The 20,263-nt window shown below is 53.0% G+C and overlaps 1 protein-coding gene and 1 long non-coding RNA gene across 2 annotated transcripts in view; one reads left to right on the forward strand and one right to left on the reverse strand.

The window, feature by feature from the left end:
* Positions 1 to 4,814: 4,814 nt before the first annotated feature.
* SLC13A4 (solute carrier family 13 member 4) overlaps positions 4,815 to 20,263 on the reverse strand; it is a 36,886-nt gene continuing 21,437 nt past the window's right edge. Inside the window, exons 7-16 of the mRNA XM_070071338.2 lie at positions 20,005 to 20,085; positions 18,857 to 19,041; positions 17,415 to 17,534; positions 15,163 to 15,264; positions 14,150 to 14,251; positions 13,240 to 13,337; positions 12,530 to 12,654; positions 9,331 to 9,492; positions 8,058 to 8,195; positions 4,815 to 6,175 (exon numbers count right to left, since the gene is read on the reverse strand). Coding sequence (XP_069927439.1) covers positions 6,038 to 6,175; positions 8,058 to 8,195; positions 9,331 to 9,492; positions 12,530 to 12,654; positions 13,240 to 13,337; positions 14,150 to 14,251; positions 15,163 to 15,264; positions 17,415 to 17,534; positions 18,857 to 19,041; positions 20,005 to 20,085 — 1,251 coding nt within the window. The 3' untranslated portion in view covers positions 4,815 to 6,037. The remainder of the gene's footprint in view (positions 6,176 to 8,057; positions 8,196 to 9,330; positions 9,493 to 12,529; positions 12,655 to 13,239; positions 13,338 to 14,149; positions 14,252 to 15,162; positions 15,265 to 17,414; positions 17,535 to 18,856; positions 19,042 to 20,004; positions 20,086 to 20,263) is intronic.
* LOC149127599 (uncharacterized) lies at positions 18,971 to 19,913 on the forward strand. The gene is made up of 3 exons (XR_016231088.1): positions 18,971 to 19,105; positions 19,181 to 19,302; positions 19,786 to 19,913. It is a non-coding gene; the product is annotated as an uncharacterized LOC149127599 (long non-coding RNA).

The following is a 20,263-nucleotide window of genomic DNA, read 5'->3' on the forward strand; positions in this document are numbered from 1 at the left end:
GCAACAGTCTAAACAAGGATAACAGCCGCACGTGAGGTCTGCCCCTGGCCTTGACTTGTGTTTGGGGGCCTTTCCATGTCAGTCTGTGAGGCACAAGGAGCCTCAGCCTTGTTGGCTGCATGACTGGATATATCGCGAGTTGTTTAACCTACTCCGGGTGAATGCTTTGTTTCTTTTGCTCTTACAGTGATAACTTTAAACTTCCTGTTAGCACACCTGTCAGCGCAATGGTATACTTGCAAGGTAAAGTCCTGTGTTTGCATTAAATTGAATACCCCTTTCCTTGGGTGCTTGGTTTTGGGTGGCCTCTCTGATCACGCCGTTTCTGAAGTCGTGACAGCTGGAGCTATTTAGAGACCACCGTTTTCACAGTGACAAACTGATTCTACATGTGATGATAACATGAAGGATTCTGTTTCTCTTTGAGAACGGGGATTTCTTAGACTTGGAGATAAATTTTATCCCCGTTATGGTTGTCTTTGTGTGACACATGAAGGTCACATTATGGTTTGGGTTCTTACTTAACAGAGTGATAATAGGCAAATGACTTATTCTTCCTGAAGCTTACGTTATCTGCAAGATGTGGACGTAACACCTACCTACCTCATAGGCTTTTCATGAGAAATAATTGGACAACGTATATGGTTCTTGCTTTGCATATGATCCAATAAATAAGATACTCATCCAGCCATGTTGCTTTTGGCCAGAATACTTTCGCCATTTCTGCAGTTATTTTTGGAACCAGTGTATGAAGCATGCAATATTTGTCATGGTCTGTGGTTGCTTGCTACTGATGAAGATGTACAGTATCTACTTTGATCAGACCACCTGACATATTTAATCTTGAATGACTGAACTGTTAGAGTGAACTGCAGCCTCCAAGGGTAAAGGTTTAGTACCATGAGGATACTCCAATTGCTGGGGGCTTAGAAAGCTGTTTCCAAAGAGGAATTCCTTGTTGTTGTTACGTTAGCATCATTACATGCGTGGTTTCCCAGAGTGGCCGCTTTGGGGCTAAAGATCGCTTAGAAAGTCTCTTTGTATTACACCCTGTCATCAGGGCTCATTGGGACTTAAGGCTTCCCGCAAGAGTGACCTTAACCTTGTTGGTGGCCTCGTTTCTGCCAGTAGGAGCCAGTTAGCAGCTCCACCATGTAAGCTGCTGTGGAGTGAACACAGGCGGGCTGTGTTCTGTTCAGCTGCCTTCTAGTTGTGTTCTGTTCAGCTGCCTTCTCCTAGTTGTTTTTAATTTTTATTTTTTAGAGGAGGAGAGACCGAGAGACCTTCTGTCTGCTGGTTCACTCCCCAGATGGCTGAGCCAGGCCGAAGCCAGGAGCCTGGGGCCATCTTCCGCTACTTTCCCAGGCACGTTAACGGGGAGCTGGATCAGGCGTGGGGCAGCCGTGTGGGGTGCCGGTGTTGCAGGCGGAGGCCTAACCTGCGACGTCATGGCGTCGTCCCCTTAGTTGTTCTTAGGGCACTGGAGGGGAGCTCGGAGTTCTCGGCAAGTCAAGTCATGTGTTGGAAGAGCCCGGAACCATCATAGATTTTAGGGAGTAGCTGCAGATTTGGAAAGCCCGGGGGGTGGAAAGCTCGCGGTAGCGGCATGGATGGCGGCTCGCTTGCTGGGTGCTTGGCAGGAGTGCTCGCCGCACAGATCAGGGGAGCATGGGGAGAAACACGACACACACCTTTCCTTCAAGACCTTGACAGCTGCTAATGTGATTTTAGAAAATTTTTTGCCACACCTGACCATAAAAGGAGGATTACTCTGCCATGGGAAGTTGAGGACTTCAGGATTGGGGATGAAGACTTCTTAACAGATTTATTTTTTTATTTACTTGAAAGGCAGAGTTACAGAGAGAGGGGGAGAGACAGATCTTCCATCTGCTGGTTTACTCCCTAAACGGCCGTATCGGCTGGGGCTGGGCCAGGGCCAGGAGCTTCTGCTGGGTCTCCCACGTGGATGCAGGGGCCCAGATACTTGGGCCATCCTCTGCTGCTTTCCCAGGTGCAGTAGCAGGGAGCTGGATCGGAAGTGGAGCAGCCAGGTCTAGAACCGGCATCCATATGGGATGCTGACCTTGCAGGCGGAGGCTTAACCTGCTGTGCCACAGCGCCGGCCCCAGTGATGAGAACTTAATAAGTACATTGAACTTCTAAAGAAGTATTCTTAAACTCTAACTGTCCCAAATGAAACCAAAAGGATGAGATTTTTAAAATTCCTTATTGAAAATTATCACTGGGACAGAATTTTATGAGTTGAGGTTAGTAGTTGACATCTTTAGATTTTTCTTCTGATTTGATGTCATGGAATCAGTTACCCACCGTGAGCAGCTTTTAATGCTTTTTTAAAACTCATTCAGTTTTTATTTTGTGTGTGAAAAGCTGCATGTGGTTTTCCTAGTTGTCCGCCCATAGGGGTTCACAGAGCCTATGTGCACACGCGTAATGTTTTCATTTCCGCCGTGCAGTTCCCTCCCTAGACACTGTGCTGGTGTTTGTCTTGCGGCCGAGCTCGCCCAGGTTTTCAATGCTTTTCCTGAGTTCCTCCTCCTTAAGGAACACCCTATACTGTACTGGAGCGAATGAGTCTGTCCTGAAACTTCCAGGCTCGGGTTTTGCACGTAGCATTTCCATTCCTGAGGCAGACGAGTGAGTCCTTTTTTCCCTACAGACTTACTTGGGCTCTGCCTTGTGGAAAGGAACAGGGTGGTGAAGGGAAAATAGTTTGAGGCCTTGCCTGCTCTTAATAGGCAGTTTGTAACACTTAGACTTTCTCATGTTCACTTTGTGCCTTCCCTAAACCTGGCAGCAGCCTACTCAGTCAAGTACTGAAGACTTAACGTATGGAGTGTTTTGTAGGGCACTGGGGAAGAAAAATAACACAAGAGTGAGATTTGTGGAAAGTGCCTAGGGTGGAGCATTGGGAAACCTGAGTCCTGGGCCTGCTGGGGTCCCTGCCGTGGTTGGCCACGACCGGGACAGACGTGTGGCCCATCACTGGTGCCGGCAGTTGTGTTCATTGAGGACACTCTGGTCTCAGTTCCCTTTGTGTTGTCATGGCTCAGGCATCTTGGAATACTGAACTGATCTTAGTGCTTAGAGGTATTTCTCTTTTTTTTTTTTTTGACAGAGTGGACAGTGAGAGAGAGAGACAGAGAGAAAGGTCTTCCTTTACCGTTGGTTCACCCTCCAATGGCCGCCGCGGCCGGCGGGCTGCGGCTGGTGCACCATGCTGATCCGATGGCAGGAGCCAGGTGCTTCTCCTGGTCTCCCATGGGGTGCAGGGCCCAAGCACTTGGGCCATCCTCCACTGCACTCCCTGGCCACAGCAGAGAGCTGGCCTGGAAGAGGGGCAACCGGGACAGAATCCGGCGCCCTGACCAGGACTAGAACCCGGTGTGCCGGCGCCGCTAGGTGGAGGATTATCCTAGTGAGACGCGGCGCCGGCCCAGGTATTTCTCAAATGATGTGGTCCCCAAATGTGAAGCCAACTGTAGTTGTTTTGGTATCCCTGGCGAATTGGTTCTAGGACCCTTGCAATGTGCAGATGCTCAAGTCCCGTATATAAAAAGGCACAGCTGCAGGTAACCTGTGCGCATCCTCTCATATCCTTTAAGCCGTGTCTAGATTTGTTGTGATACCTGAGATACTGTAAATGCCATGTCAGTGGGTATTGTACTTTGTAATTCAGGGAACAGTGGCAAGAAAACAAGGGCTGCGCGTGGTGAGCACAGTCTTTCTTTTTCCCACAAATATCTTTGATCCACCATTGGTTGCATCTGCCAATGTGGAACCTGAAGGACGGGCCAACGTGTATACTTGGTGTTCAGCTGAAGAATCAGCGCTCTGTTCTGTCTCTGGAGGGAAAACCAGAACTTTGTTGTTATTAAGCGATGGCAAGCGAGTCTTTGTGAGGTGTCAATGCTAATGTAAAAGAGTACATGTTATATACTTCATGGGTGACTTCAAAGGCTGCTTTGACTAAGATTTGATTAGTACTGACTTGAGAGTAAGATGTTACTGTTTGGCTACCAGTTTCATCTGAAAAGCGAGCTAGTATAAAATGATCATTTACTGCTTTTCCACCCATATAGTATGATATGATAAGATCAAAATCCAATTATGTATTTGCAGGAGACAACACAAGATTACCAAGAAGAGTTAGACATTATCTAGGGGTGGAGTGATTGTAGATGACGGAGCCATCAGTCTGTCACTTCCTGACACTGGAGTGCTCAGTGGTGTCTGCCTGCATCTCTGACTCGGGACGGACAGGGCTGTTCTTGAGCGCAGCCCACGGCCTAGGCTGGGGTAAAGGGCTTTCCGAGCTGGCGCGGCGGGGCGGGGCGCTGGCAGCACTTGCCAGGGAGTGATGCTGCCTCCCCTGAGGAGTGAGTCAGGCTTTCAGGACTGAACGTGGCTGGTGATTCTGAGTCCACTGCTACTGAGTACTGAGTCAGCTTTTCTTCTTAGTTCTTGTACCCCAGGATCTTATCTGTACCTTTCTCTTACTGTCGGAGGGCTCTGAATCCTGAGTGGGCCAGAAATATGACAACATCAGGAACACGCTGTTTCGAACATTGTAAAACAAGATGACTATAGAGATGCCAACTCAATCAGACTTGTTATAACGTGCTTAATAGTGATAGTTATTTTGGCCTCGGGAGTCGTGACTGTTGTGAATGACCAAATATTGGCTAATTTGACAGCAGAAGCAGCAGTGTTCTTGGTGAAACCCGGTCATTCACATTGTGTAGTTGAGGAGTGCAGGTACTGACTGGCAAACAAGAAACTTGACCCAGAGACTCCTGAGGAACCACGGGAGTGGCTTTATCGATAAACTGTGAGAAAGCTGCACTTGGCATCAACAGTAACTCAACCTGAACAATGCAGGGACCTCAGGGGACACCCTTTTCCCATCAGATGTAGTTAGCAAGCAACTGAGGGTAGAAATCAGAAATGTGTGAGGACACCAGCAAACTGGAGGGACTGAGAACCGCGTCCAGGCGTCTCCTGGGGAAGCTGGCGTGGTCCTCAGGAGGAAGCAGGAAGCCTCAATTTCCAGAATGACTTCTCTCACGGGAAACGTTTATTGAACGGTTAGAGCTTGCTGTGTGACACGCACACATCTTCCCTCCCCTCACGGCGTTCACTGACACGTAGGAGGCGACTAATGTGTTTGGACCTTTGGATAATACCTAGCCCTCTTATCTTTGCAGGGATAAACCACTCATTAAACCCAGAAGCAAACCAAGCTGCTACCACTAACAGTGCCACGGTTTTCATCATAGCTTTGATCTCCTCCCTCCCAGCACGTGCGGTGTTGGGTTAGTGATGGGTGGCGAGAGATGCTAATCTCAGTGTGTCTTCTTTCTCGGCTTCCTTTTCCTTTGACAAAGATACCACCAGGCTCTTTCTGAAGGGGAACGCTACTTCTTCTCAGGAATTCGGTGCCCAGGTAAAGGGGAGCCACTGGAGAGAGATGCTTAAAAGGGAATCAGACTAATGATGAGAGAACTGATGGCCACAAAGAGGACCTACAAGGAGTGGCCTCTTCATGGGGAGATCGTAGGGTGGGAAGCCCTTGAGACATCTCAAGTTCGGGGCAAGCTTTTCCCCGAAGAGATGTCACCGGTCTCCCTCCCTGCCCGGGTGGGAAGTCTTGGATAGCTCCTTAACTCCTAAGACGGCAGCAAGGACATCGAACCCAGGGGGCGGTCTGTGTGCAAGGCCTACTTCGCTTAGTCTCTGAAGGGCAGTGCGGACAGGCTTTTCTTGATTTCAGAAAGAAGGGATCAGACAGACGAGGTTCGGGAAGTGGGAACACTGGGTTCTCTCGGGCTGTGGTCCTAGGGAGGGAAGGAGAGAAGACGCCAGTGCCGAGGACGTGTCCGCGTGCTGGAGGCGGGAGGGGGCCTGTCCATCACCCGAGGAATCTTGTGGTGGTGGGGGGAGGGTTCCCCCAGGCGTGAGCTCCTAGAGTCTTTCTTCCCACGCAGCTCCGTCGCTCTGGCCAGTTTGTCCACCTGTGTTAGGCCTGATCAGTGATGTTACCGACTTTAGCCCAGGCTGGAAAAGTGTCCAAGTGGAAGAGGCTAACTCCCCAGGTGTTGATGGCCACCATCACTATCACCAGGCCAATGACGTTGACTCCCAGGCCAGCTTTCACCTGCGAGACACAAATCGGTACACCCTAGTCTCTGGCCGGGCGGCAGCACGGGCCCCCAGGCTGTCCCTGCCTGGGTCTGGGGGCTAAGCCTTGCTCCACCCGCTTGGCCCTCATTTGTCCAGTTGCTGCCTACTGGGCATTGTCGTCTCCTGTTTTCTGGGTGGCACAGGACTGGAAGGACTGGGAAGGCAGGGGGGCTGGGGAGGGGCGATTAGAACTGTCTCCACTTCTTGATCGCAGCACTCTATGTAGAGTGGAGGCCCAGAAGGTACCAGATCTGTGGAATGGGGACTTAGTTCTGCAGCTCAATAGCTGGGAAGCGTGTTAAAGTTAAATGGATCTCTACAAAGCAGGACCTCTTAGATGCTAGAGAGCTTATGGGAGGGGGTCTATTATGTGAAGCTCCTGCCACTGCTGGCATTTTTTTTTTTTTTTTTTTTTTTTTGTACCCCATAAGGTACAGCCCATGGAGATAACACACTCTGGATTCACCTGGGTGAACAGGTGGGATGCTCTGCTCACCGGACGGTGACACAGGCCTGCTACCTGGAGGAAACCACACCTCATTTCTGCCGTGTATGGCACTGAGCCAGGCTGAAGTGGGTGTGAGGGATGGTGGCATGGCAGAGCCAGGGCCGGACGGAAACGTGCGTACAGTCAGCGGCACAGCATCCCTCCAGGGGTGACCATGCTTGTAGCATGTAGCCCAGACAGTTCTACTCGCTGGCGCTCAGTTGGGAAAATTGGAAGAGGAAAAATGGATCCTGGGAAGTTGTCCCAAGTGAATGACTAGACATGTGCTCGCTCTCCCGCTGTCTGGCTGGAGCCCGGGCCTTTGGGCCAGGAGAACTGCTGTTTCCCAGCAGAGGGGAGGGGTGGGTTCCAGGGGAGCTACATTGTTGGTCCTTCAGAGCGGAAAGGGGGTGCACGGAGCAGCTGGTTGAAACCACGTGTCAGATGAGGAGCCGGAAGGTGTTGAGTCAGTGCCCAAGCTGGCACTGGAACCAGGCCTGGCTCACCTGTCATCCAGTGCCTTTGGGAATGAATGTCTCGACTTAGACTCTAGGGTAAAGGGTACAGGGCGTGCAGAGGGGCTCCCAGCAGGCGAGGCCAAGCTCAGGGTGGGCAGACTGAGGGTTGAGCAGTAAGACAGCGGGAGAGTGAGCGCCACATTCTTCCCTTCCTGAAGCAGCGCTGGTGACGTACACGTTTGAATGATGGGAAGGGCCTGGATGTTGTCACCAGCCTGACACGTCCTGTCCTCTGAAATCTCACCGGGCGCTGAGAGCCAGCGAGGCCTCCCGTGAAACTCCTCATCGAGGGTGGACAGGCCCTCATCAGATAGGCCCCATGATGGTAGGATTTTCCCTCCTCTCCCCAGCCTCCGCAGTGAATACAGGCAGAGGAAGGAGGGAGGCTGGCCATGCCCACTCGGGTCCCTCTGTGAGTCACACTGGAATGCAGGGCAGCACTGTGGCGGTTGATCTCGCCACTGTGGCTCCAGGGCTGCTTGCTAAGGGCGAGCTGGCACACGCATCTTGTTCCCACAAGACCCCTTGCTCCCTAGGGTCAGGCAGTCTCGTGCTTGTGCAGTAAGCAAGCCAGCAGCTGTCTGAACGAGTATCCCCACCAGTGCAGTGAAGAAACAGAGGCAAAGACCTGTGCAAGCTCATGCCTCCTGGGACTGTCACCGCCTGGGTCTGCTCCCAGCTTCCGTCCACTGAGGACCAGGGAGAACACATTGTCACTATTCCTGGTGTTGATGCACCAAGCAAAACCTTTCGTATAGTCCCCGCTGTGTGTGACACGCGGGACTGGGTGTTGGCCGAGCCACTGCTCGGGGGACGGGGCAGTGCAGCCGTCCGTCCCCGCCTCCACTCACCATGTCTTTGATCTGGCAGTGCCCGTAGCTGTAGACGATGGCGTTGGGAGGGTTGCCCACGGGCAGCATCACTGCGAAGGAGATGCACATGGTGACCGGGATAAGGGTGTAGAGCGGGTTGATGTGCAGCGTTTCGGACTGGAAGAGAGGACCCACAGAAACATTGACGTTGACCCTGGGCTGGAGTTCTGGTGCTGAACAGCCATGAATGTGCCGTAAAGGACGGCTTGGTGTGGACTGAGCCAGACAGCACGGGCTGGCGGTGGGCAGGTCCCTGCCCTCCGGGTACGCAGTGCGCTTGACAGCGCCGAGGGCTGATGCCGCTCACTCGCTCCCCGTGCAAACAGGCTTCCTGCTTCCTAGGAGGGTGCTGGGGTTTTGGTGCTGTTCTGAGAAAGTGCTTCTTAAACTGCTAATTTTTCTTCAGCTGAGGAATCCTTTCTTTGAACAAATATGCCAGGACTAAGCTGCTTACCTTTGGGGTACAGAACTAAGGTTGTGTTGTTCCCCCAACCCGTGTAACTTCCTTAGATGGGATTTGAACTGATGGTCCTACTCTCAGTGCTGCCAAGTTGTCACGAACTGTACCCCTGTGCGCACACAAGCAAGATGGCAGCAGGGAGGAGTTGGAGACGCCTGAGCAATGAGCGAGGAAGTGGGGGCGGGGGGCGCCTTCATTTCCTGGGTTCATTCATGTCACAGAATGGGACAGGTGCAGCCTAGGAGCAGGTGCATGGCCTTCGGGGCTGCTTGGCCAGGCTGGGATCTGGCAGCTGTTGCCTCCCCTGGTCCATGCCTAACCAACGGGCCTGAGGCTGGCCTTGCTGCCAGTCCTCAGAACCTCTGGGAGGAATGAAACCGTTAGGCTGTGTTCCCAGTCTTTGTAGCATGTCTATTTTGCCTGCATTTTCTGTGGCTCTCTCCCTGGCCCTACGGTTAGGTCTAGTCTCAGGAGAGCAGGGTTGGTGATGATTGTGAGAACTGGATTTCTAGGGTGTTCAGGTTATTTTATCCATCCTTAGTTTCTGTTCAGGGCTGTCCCCTGAACAAGCCCTACTCCTTTGAAACAATTTCTAGAACTATGATTTGCTCACATATCCATGTCTCTCTGGCAAAGGTCATTTTCAGAATTATCATTTGAACAGCAGTCTGTAAAGGCTGTGGGCAGTGGGCAGGGGAGAGGAAGTCACGGAGACCGCACCCCAAAGCAGGCTGGCTGCTGCAGGCCCCTGGGAGAGCCCGTGTGGGCGTCTGGGAGCCCCGCTCTACTCACCAGGCTGCACAGGATGGGCAGGAAGATGGTAATGGTGGCCGGGTTGCTCACAAACTCGGTGACAATGGACACCAGGATACAGGCCAGCAGGGTGACAGCCCAGGGCGGGAGGCTGCTCAGGGACAACATCTGCTGGCCTATCCAGGTGGAGAGGCCCGAGCTCTGCAGGGAGAGAAGGTGACAGAGGGACGGTGGGCGAGCGCGCTCCACACTCAACTCCTAGGTTTCTGAAGGCCCAGTGTGTTTATGTTCAGTCCGGCTGGAGACTGCTTTTGTAGCCCAGAAAATCCTTTTTCATAATTGCACTATATTCAGACTTTGGGTTTCCCGCTCTATGAATCAAGGGTCACGGAGACCCCTCCCCGCCTAAAGCCATGCGTCGTCTTAGGGCTCTGCTATGGTGTCTGGGCAGGGGTGGAGAACTTTACTCCTCAACGTCAATGTCACTGTTCTTTTTTTTTTTTTAATAGAGAACTTTTATTTAATAAATATAAATTTTGAAAGTACAACTTTTGGATTATAGCGGTTCTTCCCCCCATAACCACCCTCCCACCCACAAACCATCCCATCTCTTACTCCCTCTCCTATCCCATTCTTCATTCATTTTTAATTATCTTTATATACAGAAAATCAACTCTGTACTAAGTAAAAATTTCAACAGTTTGCACCCACACAGACACACAAAGTATAAAGTCCTGTTTGAAGACGAGTTTTACCATTAATTCTTATAGTACAACACATTAAGGACAGAGATCCTACATGGGGTGTAAGTGCATAGTGACTCCCATTGTTGATTTAACAATTGACACTCTAATTTATGGCGTCAGTAATCACCCGAGGCTCTTGTCATGAGCTGCCAAGGCTATGGAAGCCTCTTGAGTTCACAGATTCTGACCTTATTTAGACAAGGTCATAATCAAAGTGGAAGTTCTATCCTCCCTTCAGAGAAAGGTACCTCCTTCTTTGATGGCCCCTTCTTTCCATCGGGATCTCACTCACAGAGATCTTTCATGTAGGTCATTTTTTGCCACAGAGTCTTGGCTTTCCATGCCTGAAATACTCTCATGGGCTTTTTAGTCAGATCTGAATGCCTTAAGGGCTGATTCTGAGGCCAGAGTGCTGTTTAGAGCATTTGTGATTCTATGAGTCTGCTGTGTCATTGCTCTTTCTTCAGGTTCTCCTCACTCTATGTATGAACTCAACAGTGAACTTTGAATGTTATCCTTTGTTCTGTTTTGAAATTCATTTTTCTTATCACCTAAGAAAGGGAAAAAAATTATCAACATCTTTGGATAGTAGTAATGTTCTGTGATTTCTTCTTTGGGTAAGAAAGGGCAGGGCTGAACATCAGAAGGTTTACCTGAGTAATAAAGAAGACAGGGATGAAGCATCTATTGGCATTGGGTGGGGGAGGTGCCTCCCTCCTGGCTTGGTTTACTTTCAGATCCCCTCCTGGAGACATCAGGATCTGCCATCTGCTAGTGCTAATCTGAAGGCACATTGCCCACTGGGAACCTTTGCCATCAAGAACATTTATATGCCCACATTCAAATAAATGCATATTCCCACTCAAATCATTCGTTGGGCTGGAAGATGTTCACTTCCAGGGTGTCCTCCCTAAACAGTGAGGGGCACTGTTGAGTTTTTGCACTGACAAAAGCTCCAGGATGCCGTATGCATTCTCCCTCCATCCCTTTCTTCTCCCCGACTTCTGCCTTTTCCTGTGGTACCCTAGAGACTGCAGATGCACTAAAGAGACAGGGGGTAGGGGCAGAAAGCAAGGAGAAGCATTTTACGATTCCTCAAGCTGTCAATCCCGCTACACACGTTCCAATAGTAAAGTCAGCCCTCACTACATTATCAGCAGGCAACTTTCTCCTCTTTTCCAAATTCAACAGAAACTCATTTGATCTCTACAGTACTCTGGCCACCCCGTGGCAAGCTGGTAGACAACGGATGACCAAAGCCCTTCAGATTCTCTCTGTTGTAGCCATCTCACCTTGGAGAACTTTTCTTCCCTTTTTCTTTCAACTGACTGAGTTAACCAATATGTGAAACAGCATCAAGTAATGGTTGCTACAGAGGCTCAGGGCCTGCAGGAACTCTGTAATCGTTCCCTTTTGTAACACGTCCAGCTCATTGGACAAAAGCAAGGGAGGAAAAGCAATCAGTTGAGTGGAAACAGTACATTTTATAAAGGAGTAGAGTTTTATTTCCCACGGTATCTAAATTATACTTGTTATAAGTAAAGTGAAGTAATTTAGGGGCAACTATTTTTTCCAGCAGAACCACTTAATGCCATAATTTGAAATAAACTGTAAAATTACACTGCAAAATTATTTTTAAAAATGAAGGAGATCTTAGTTTTTTTAAATCCTTAATAGGGAGGGTAAGGGGTCGCTGTTTCTATAAGGAAAGAATAAAGGAGCTAGGGAGCTTTGGTTGGAGACAAAGACCGAGTAACTTTTTGTGGCTTTAATATTGATTACCCAAGAGAGGGTTCTTCATGTGGAAGATCTGGGCTGAAAGGGAGTATTTCTTGGTCCCTGTGCAGGGTGTGCCCCGCGTCGGAGGTGGTCCAGCCAGGGGGATCACGGAGGGAAATCTCACGTGGCTAGGAGGAACCCAGCATCCTCCAGGGTTCCTTCCCAGGGTAGGGTTCTGAGCCCTCGTTCTCAAGGGTGCACAGCATCCAGGCTCACGATGAAGAGAAAAGCGAAGCCCGTGTAGAATGGGTTAGCGCAGGGAGAGAAGGCGCAGGGAGAAACCGCCAGAACCATAACCTGACTCCTTCAGTTCCTCCTTCCCCATCTCATCCCAACCAGGAAATCTAGAAGCATTTGAATGAACGTTAGTGAAGATCCTCCCAAAGGTCTCAGTCTGTGCATATGAATGGAATGAAAGACAACTCATCTGGGGCGGCTGTGCCCTGAGAGACCAGTCTCCCCTCCCTGACGCCTGGAGGATGAGAGCTACGCAACCCAGAAATGAGCCTTTCGCCTGCCTGTCCGGGCGCCACATCCCGCCCCGCAGCTGATCTGAGGCTGTTCCCGGCAGAGGGCGAGACAGCACGCCCGCCCTGCCCTGCTCTGCCTGTTCCTGGGACAGGAGCCGTCACCTCTCCCTTGCTCCCGCGCCCTTTCCTCCCAGGGCTGGAAGGCCCGGGACAGCAGCTGGCTGAGCAGAACAGCACTCTTACCTTGCTACCCGAAGCCAGGGCGTAGCCTCCCCCGACCAGGATGACAATCTCCCAGGGCATGGTCTTTTGGAAGTCCTTCCAGGTGATGATGGGCTCTGTCTTTGCGGAGGGCGGCTCCTTGTCCCCTGGAGCGCAGGGAGACAGAGGAGAGGGGAGGGGAGAGGAGGGGAGGGGAGGGGGAGAGGAGGGGAGGGGAGGGGAGAGGAGAGGAGGGGAGAGGAGGGGAGGGGAGGGGAGAGGAGAGGAGGGGAGGGGAGGCGAGGGGAGGGGAGGGGAGAGGAGGCGAGAGGAGGGGAGGGGGAGAAGAGAGGAGAGGAGAGGAGGGGAGGGGAGAGGAGGCGAGGGGAGAGGAGGGGAGGGGAGGGGAGGAGAGAGGAGGCGAGGGGAGGGGAGGGGGAGAGGAGGGGAGGGGAGAGGAGAGGAGAGAAGAGTAGGGGAGAGGAAAGGAGGGGAGGGGAGGGGGAGAGGAGGGGAGAGGAGGGGAGGGGAGGGGGAGGGGAGATGAGGGGAGGGAAGGGGAGGGAAAGAGAGAGAGAGAACCTATGAACACTGATGTGCGGGTCTGTGGCGACTGCGCCTTCCTAGGCGTGACTCCTCCGCTCTTTCGTGGGGAGTCTGACGGGCCTTGGGCAGCCTCATTTGGAAAATCCAGACTTGAGTACCGTTTGTTTAGCGCCAGTCCCGACTTCTTCCCTTAAACCTGTTCTCACCATCACTCTTTCTCCCAAAGCAGGGCTTCTTCGCTGGGATGAGGAAGAGGAGGAAGCCCAGGAAGACAGAGACCGTGGCGTCCGTGCGGTAGCCTTTCCTAGCAAAGAGAAACGTGGCTGCAGGAGGAGGGTCAGGCGTCCCCGGGAGGGACGCCGCGACTCAGGGCAGTCTGAGCTTAGCGCCTCTTTTCTGGGCCGAGTTTAGACCGAGGGCAACCTTATTGCTGGCTGCTCATCGCCACGCTATCCACGGTGGGTTCAGTGTGCAACTGCGAACATGCAGAGGCCCAGCCCAGCCGGGGCCGATGTCTCAGTGTGAATGTATGAGCACATGCATGGGGAGAGTCCTAGAGGGAGTGCTAAGGAGTTGCTTAGGTCAGGAGAAGAGAAGAAGATGAACCTGCGTTCCTATGCAGGCCCCGCGCCATGAGTGTCCCGTGAGAGCTGGCGCCTGTGCTGTGTGGCCCTGGCCCTCGGGGCACCATGCAGGCGTGGCTCGGGAGCCTGTGTGGACCATGCTAGTGTCTGCCTGCCTTCCTTCGCCCCACGGGCTGCAGCCACCCCGTGGCCACAGCCTCTTTGCAGCTGGCCCCTTCTAGACGTGTACTGTAACTCCCATAACAGGCTGTGAGGCAGCCAGCGTGCCAGGGGCTTATGTAATGCGACGGAGGGCACACAGCTGGGTGGTGGCAGCACCGGATCCCGGCCACAGACTGGGACTCCAAAGACTGTATTTTCTTCCTGACTCCACTCCGCAGCCCTCCCTTGAAAAGAACATTTGTTCCCCAGGGAACAAAATGCTTCCTGCCTGCGTGTCTGCCCCACGAGTCTCTGAAGGGGGCACCAGTGCTTACAGCCTGGAGAATGTGGGCAAGGGAGCCGCTCCCGTGGAGGACAGGGTAGCACTTACTTTTCAAAGAAAGAGTCCCAGCCGGGGACGAAGCCAGGCTCCCGTGTAAACCACAGCACGGTCATCAGGATGAAGAAGAATCCGGTCACCATTTCAGGGTAGCTGCAAAATAACACAGAAAAGAGTCCAGGGATGCGGACGCTTCTTGTAACTCTCTCACTCTGCTTCCGGAAGCCCCTGTATTCAGAATTCCAATGCTCGAGGCATAAAACACAGTCCCTGGTTGGCCACTGTGATCCGGGAGAGGAGTGAGCAATGCCGGACCATGTAGCATTAACCCTGTCCCTGGGGAAATCGAGGGCTGAAGGGAGACAGGACAGAGCTCTGTCCATCCATAAGACAGTTTAAAAGTCTCCGAGGAGAGGCCTGTGGGATGGGCACCCTCGGAAACGGTGCCAGCGGGAGGACTAAGTTTTACCAAAAATACATATAATTTGCCCCAACAAGCGTGAAAAAAAAAATGCATCATGATGGGGTCAGCATTGCGTCCAGCGGGTTAAGCCGCCACCTGCAATGCCCACAGCCTGTATCAAAGCACCAGTTCAAGTCCCGGATGCTCCACTTCCAGTCCAGCCGCATGCTAATGTACCCGGGAAAGGAGCAGAGATGGCCCGAGCATCCCCCGGAGGCGAGCAGCTGAGCACTGGGAAGAGTCCTGACCCGAGGGGACTCAGCGCGAGCCCACGGGACGTCTGTGCCCGCCTCCGCTGCCCTCTCTGGCCGCCCCACACTGGGCCCACACCTGCACTCTGAATACAGCGGAGGGGAAGGGTGGCCGCCGCCACCTGGGCCAGCTTGGCTTGGCCTTAAATAGCACCTTCTAAACGGCCGGATTCATAGCGGTGGAAAATGCCTGCCAGCTCAGGGAGCTGTCCAGAACAAGGCGGCCTCTGTGCTCACTCTACCTGCTGGTCCCCACCCCGCCGCCGGGCAGCGGGGAGCGGAGCGGGGAGCGGGGAGCGGGGGTGGCTGGTTTTTTATTTAGCTCCTTTTTTTTTTTTTTTTTTTTTTACCTGATGTCTCCCAGCTTTTCATATTCCTCTTGGATCCTCTTCTCCGACAGCTCTTCTCTTTTGGTCTTTTTCTTCTTGCTCAGAGAGCAGGTCTCTTTAAAACTGAGAAGGGAACAGGAGCGAAAGAACAGAGAAAACCTGCCTCTGAGGCCCATAGATCAAATATTTGGCAGATAGGAGACCACTCGCTTGCCTGGATCACTTCGTCCTCTTCACCCAGGCGCTCTGTCCCCCACCCGCCCGCCCATGCAGCCCCCCCCCCCCCCCCCCCCCCCCGGCACCCAGCCTCAGCAGCCTCCTGCTCTCATTCTTTGGGTCTATTCCTGGTATGTCAGTGTGAGGTTATCTTGAATAGACGCAGGAAAGTGTGTTTCTTTTGAGATTTATTGAAAGAGTGACAGAGAGAGAGGTAGGGAGAGAGAGAGAGAGGTAGGGAGAGAGAGAGAGAGGTAGGGAGAGAGAGAGGGGGAGGGAGAGAGATTTCCATCCGCTGGTTCATTCCCCCAATGCCTAAACAATCAGGGCTGGGCCAGGACACAGCCAAGACCCCAGAACTCCATCTGGGCTTTCCATGTGAGCACTAGAGGCCCACGCCCGTCAGGCGTCCTCTGCTGCCTTCCCGGGAAAGTTAGGGGCCTGGATCCAAAGCAGAGTAGCTGGGCCTCAGACTGACATGCAGCACGGGAGACAGGACTCCCAGCAGTGGCCTCACCCACTGCACCACAGCGCCCACCAGCTGCAAGTGTGTTTACACATGTTTGTCATGTATGTAAGTAAAAGCGTGCGTGCAAGGTGGCGTGTCTGGATGTCTGTGTGCCTTCCACACACACACACACATACACACACACACACATCTCCTGTGTGTGTGTAGTTTTTGAGAGACAAAGCTTATTGCAAGGGAAAGAGGGTGTTTTATACCAGTAATACTTGGTTTACGGAAGTAGGCACCCATCGTTGGTTTTACACCACTTTGTGAGTAAAAGGATAAGTCATCTCAGACACCGATCCTGGACCAGTGGAGTGCTGAATTCTATGGACTAATAGCTGAATTCTATGGACTAGTAGAAAAAAAAAATCATATGTAACTTCTTAGATTTGGAGTAGACCGATGGTCAAGAAAAAAAGATTTGCTACTCAGATCAGTACTGGAAATAATACTGCTAGGAAAGTCAGACTTGTTGTTTTGAAGGATCTGCGCATATTCTGTAGACACTACTAGGTGGAATCACTCCTGTCTGTGAAATTACACCTAAGGCATACTCTGCGTGGAGTTGGAATCACTAGGTGTGCTCTGAGAGACGTGCAGGAACACTGACCACTCAGAGTTTTCCTAAGTTGCAGAGATCTTCTACCCATTTAGTTGGAATTAAGAACTTTTCAGGGCACTGGCATTGTGGTACACAGGGTTAAGCTGCTGCCTGTGATGCCGGGACCCCGCGAAGGCACTGGTTCAAGTCCCAGCACCTCTGCTTCTGATCCAGCTCCCTACTAATGTCCTGGGAAAGCAGCAGAGGATGGCCCCAGTACCTGGGTCCCTGCTACTCATGTGGAGACCTGGATGGAGTTCTAGGTTCCTGGCTTCAGCCTGGCCCAGCCCCTGCTGTTTTTAGCCATTTAGGGAGTGAACCTACAGATGGAAGATCTCTGTCTCTGTCTTTGTCTCTCTCTCTTTCTCTCTGCCTCCATCTCTCTAAATAAATAAATACAATCTTCAAAAAATTATTTAAAACAAAAAAGCATACTTCGAGAGTAGGCACTTAGCCTGCTGGTTAAGACACATCCCCCATGGGAGTGACTGCATCTGACTCCCAGCTCCAGGTCCTGATGCCGGCTTCTTGCTCATGCGGAGCCTTGGGGGCGGCAGGTGATGGATGGCTCAAGTAACTGGGTTCCCGCCACTCAGGAGGGAGACCCAGATTGTGTTCCTGGCTCCTGGCTGTGACCCTGGCCCAGCTCTGGTCATTGGGGCCATCTGGGGAGTGAACCAGTGAGTGGGAGCTCTCTATCTACTTCTCTCTGTCTCTCTGCCTCTCAAATAGTAAGAGAGAGAGAGAGAGAATTTCACTGTGGCGTTGAGAGTGAAGTGCCAAGGCCGGGAACGTTCATAGAGGATCCAGACAGGCAGTGCCTGACTCCCTGGTTAAGCGCACGGCACACTCCCGGGGGCACCGCCCGTAGCTGCTTGGCAGGCCCCCCCTCCCCGGCGCAGGGTCCCCCGGTTTGTGCGGCCTCCGCGGGGCCTTGGCACTCACTTGCAGCCCAGGAACAGCCAGTGCATCCAGAACCAGCTGACCACCAACATGATGAGGGATATCGGGAAGCTGAAGAGGAACCAGGTGCCGAAGTTCACCACGTCTGCAGCCGGATACTGGCTGCGGGGAGACCAGGTCGGCGGTGAGCAAAGGGCCGACTTCCCTCTGACATTTTGGGGGTAGAAAACTAAATGCTCTCTAAGAAGACAGGCGGTGGGGCTCTGGGAGAGATCATGGCCCCCCACTTTAGAAACCCCTTCCCCCTCCCCCCGCCCGCCTTTACCGTCAGCTGTTTCTTTCCCGCATTGCACTCTTCGCTCACTGAAATCTCACTTCTTTCTCCACCACTTGATGGATTCCTCCTGCCCAGGTCACCGGGGACCTCTGTGTTGCCCAGTCTCATGGCTACATTTGCATCCCCCCTCCTTTTTTTTTTTTTTTTTTTTTTTTGCATCATCATTACTAACGTCACATATTGTAGCCACTCTGTCCCCAAACACTCTCCTCCCTTGGTGGGATGACATCAGCTTTCTTTTCCTGTCTGATGCCGTTTGTGTAGCCTGCTTTAGATCTGCGTGCTTGATCTACGCCCCCTGCGCTGTCCATTCTAGTCTCATTCCTATGGCCTCCATGACCAAGCGTAAAATGAAAATAGGGAACCCTGGCTCGAAGATGGTGAAGAATATGCAGCCAGGGAAGCTGAGCATACTGGCCCGGGCACACAGGACCTATGCCTTCCCCCTAAATCCTCTAGGGATCCAGCCTGTACCTCCCACTGGACCTCTCAACCCGCATGCCAAGTTCCCATCCCCCATCCTTGCCCTCTGTTCCCCCAGGCCGGGGAAGCTGGGAGCCTGGGGGCCAGACTGGGTTTTCCCCTCCATCGGGCCCTTTCTCATCCTCCCGAGACCTCCAGGTCTGACGGGACCACCGCCTCCCCCCTTGCCCTCCCCCGGCCACCGCCTTGCCCTGTGGGGCTGCCAAGGCTGTGCCCCGGGCAACAGCAGCCGTGTCCTAAGCTGTCCTCCTGCTGCCTGCTCTGCCCTCTCCACTTCAGTCCCCATTTCTTCATCCAGAATGAGTTTTCAAAACTATAAATCTGATCACTTCACTGCCTGCTTAGAATTCTTTAAAGGCTTCTCACAGCCTTTCGGATGAGGTCCAACTTCCTTCGTGGGCTGCGCCAAGCCCTTTGGGATACGCCCATCCACTTGCCAGGCCTCCTTTGGCCCTGTCTGCTTTTCTTGTGTGCGCCCCAGGCCCCCCTACACGGCGTCCCCTGCAGCCGGGGTGGGCTCCCCCTGCATTCCTGCGGTCACACTGTGCTGTACGTGACCCGGCCAGCCGGGGACAGGGGCTGTGCAGGAGCCCTGGGAGCCGGGTCAGTTCCTGAGACACAGTGGGCGGTTCGTGAGTGTGTGTTGACTGAGCGGATTACTGACTTGTTGAAGTGTTCCAGGAAGATGAGGCTGGTGGAGGTGCCGATGATGGTGGTGAGGCCGCCGATGGTCGCCGCGTAGGAGATGCTCAGGGAGAGGCACTTGCAGACCATTTGGTCATGCTGGGACCTGTACTTCCGGCTCAGCTCCTGGTTCCTGGTGTTGGGGGCCCGGGCTGGGGGCTTTCCCTGCCAAAGAAAAGCTGGTGAGAGTCTCGAACCCAGCGTGGACTCGCACGGTGAATGTCAGTAGGTGAGGTTACAAGAAAACCAGTGGGGAAGAGGTCACCTGGCTTCAGAGCCCCTAACCACTGCCCCCTCTTCCCAGGAGGGCCAAAGCAAGGCTGGCTGCTTCCAAACATCTCTCAAAGACCCATGCACCATCACAGCTGGAAGAGCCCTTGTTATGTGGTCCGGTGGCACTTTGCACAGAACCCTGATACATAAACCGTAAGTATAGCATTTGATTGGTGGAAACCTATTTATAACTGGAAGTGTACCGGGCAGTCACTTTTTTTTTTTTTTTTTTTTTTTTTTTTTTTTTTTTTTTTTTTACAGGCAGAGTGGATAGTGAGAGAGAGAAAGGTCTTCCTTTTTGCCGTTGGTTCACCCTCCAATGGCCACCGCGGCCGGCGCGCTACAGCTGGTACACCGCGCTGATCTGATGGCAGGAGCCAGGTGCTTCTCCTGGTCTCCCATGGGGTGCAGGGCCCAAGCACTTGGGCCATCCTCCACTGCACTCCCGGGCCATAGCAGAGAGCTGGCCTGGAAGAGGGGCAACCGGGACAGAATCCGGTGCCCCGACCAGGACTAGAACCCGGTGTGCTGGCACAGCAAGGCAGAGGATTAGCCTAGTGAGCCACAGCGCCGGCCACAGGCAGTCACTTTCATGTGGTCAGAGACTTGGATCTACACCAGCCCTGTCTTTCATAGGGAAGAGAGCGGGACTCAGGCACTGGAGGCCGCGCCAAAGTCAAGTGAGCTGGATGATTTCTCCCCTGGCCACCCCCAGGCTGGACACGGAGGTGCACAGAGACTGCCGTGGCCTGGTGACAGCTCACCAGCCCGATGCCCTCACAGAGCCAAGCCCAAGACCCTTGGAAACACGAGGCGTTTCAAGTCCAGAGAACGGCCCAGGAGCAGTGCTCGTACCTGGGCTGCGGGCTGCCGCTGGCTCCGGTGCGGGTTGGCTGTTTTGGCGGTGTTGGTCACTGTGGGCACTCCGTTCACGTTCTGTTGGAACAAAGCCCATTTTCCTGTTAGGAACAGGAGTGGATGAGCCAGGGAAAACCTGCCCTGGGGGCTCTCTGTGGACTGCCTCCGTCGTCACAGCTTCCCACGCAGCCTCTGAGCCCGGCAGGACGTGACTGGCCTTACAGAGAGCTCACCTCCTGCGACTCCACTCGCTAAT

This window comes from Oryctolagus cuniculus, chromosome 3, assembly GCF_051225735.1.
Source record: "Oryctolagus cuniculus isolate XC-2025 breed Fujian yellow rabbit chromosome 3, ASM5122573v1, whole genome shotgun sequence".
In the NCBI taxonomy this organism is placed as follows: domain Eukaryota; kingdom Metazoa; phylum Chordata; class Mammalia; order Lagomorpha; family Leporidae; genus Oryctolagus; species Oryctolagus cuniculus.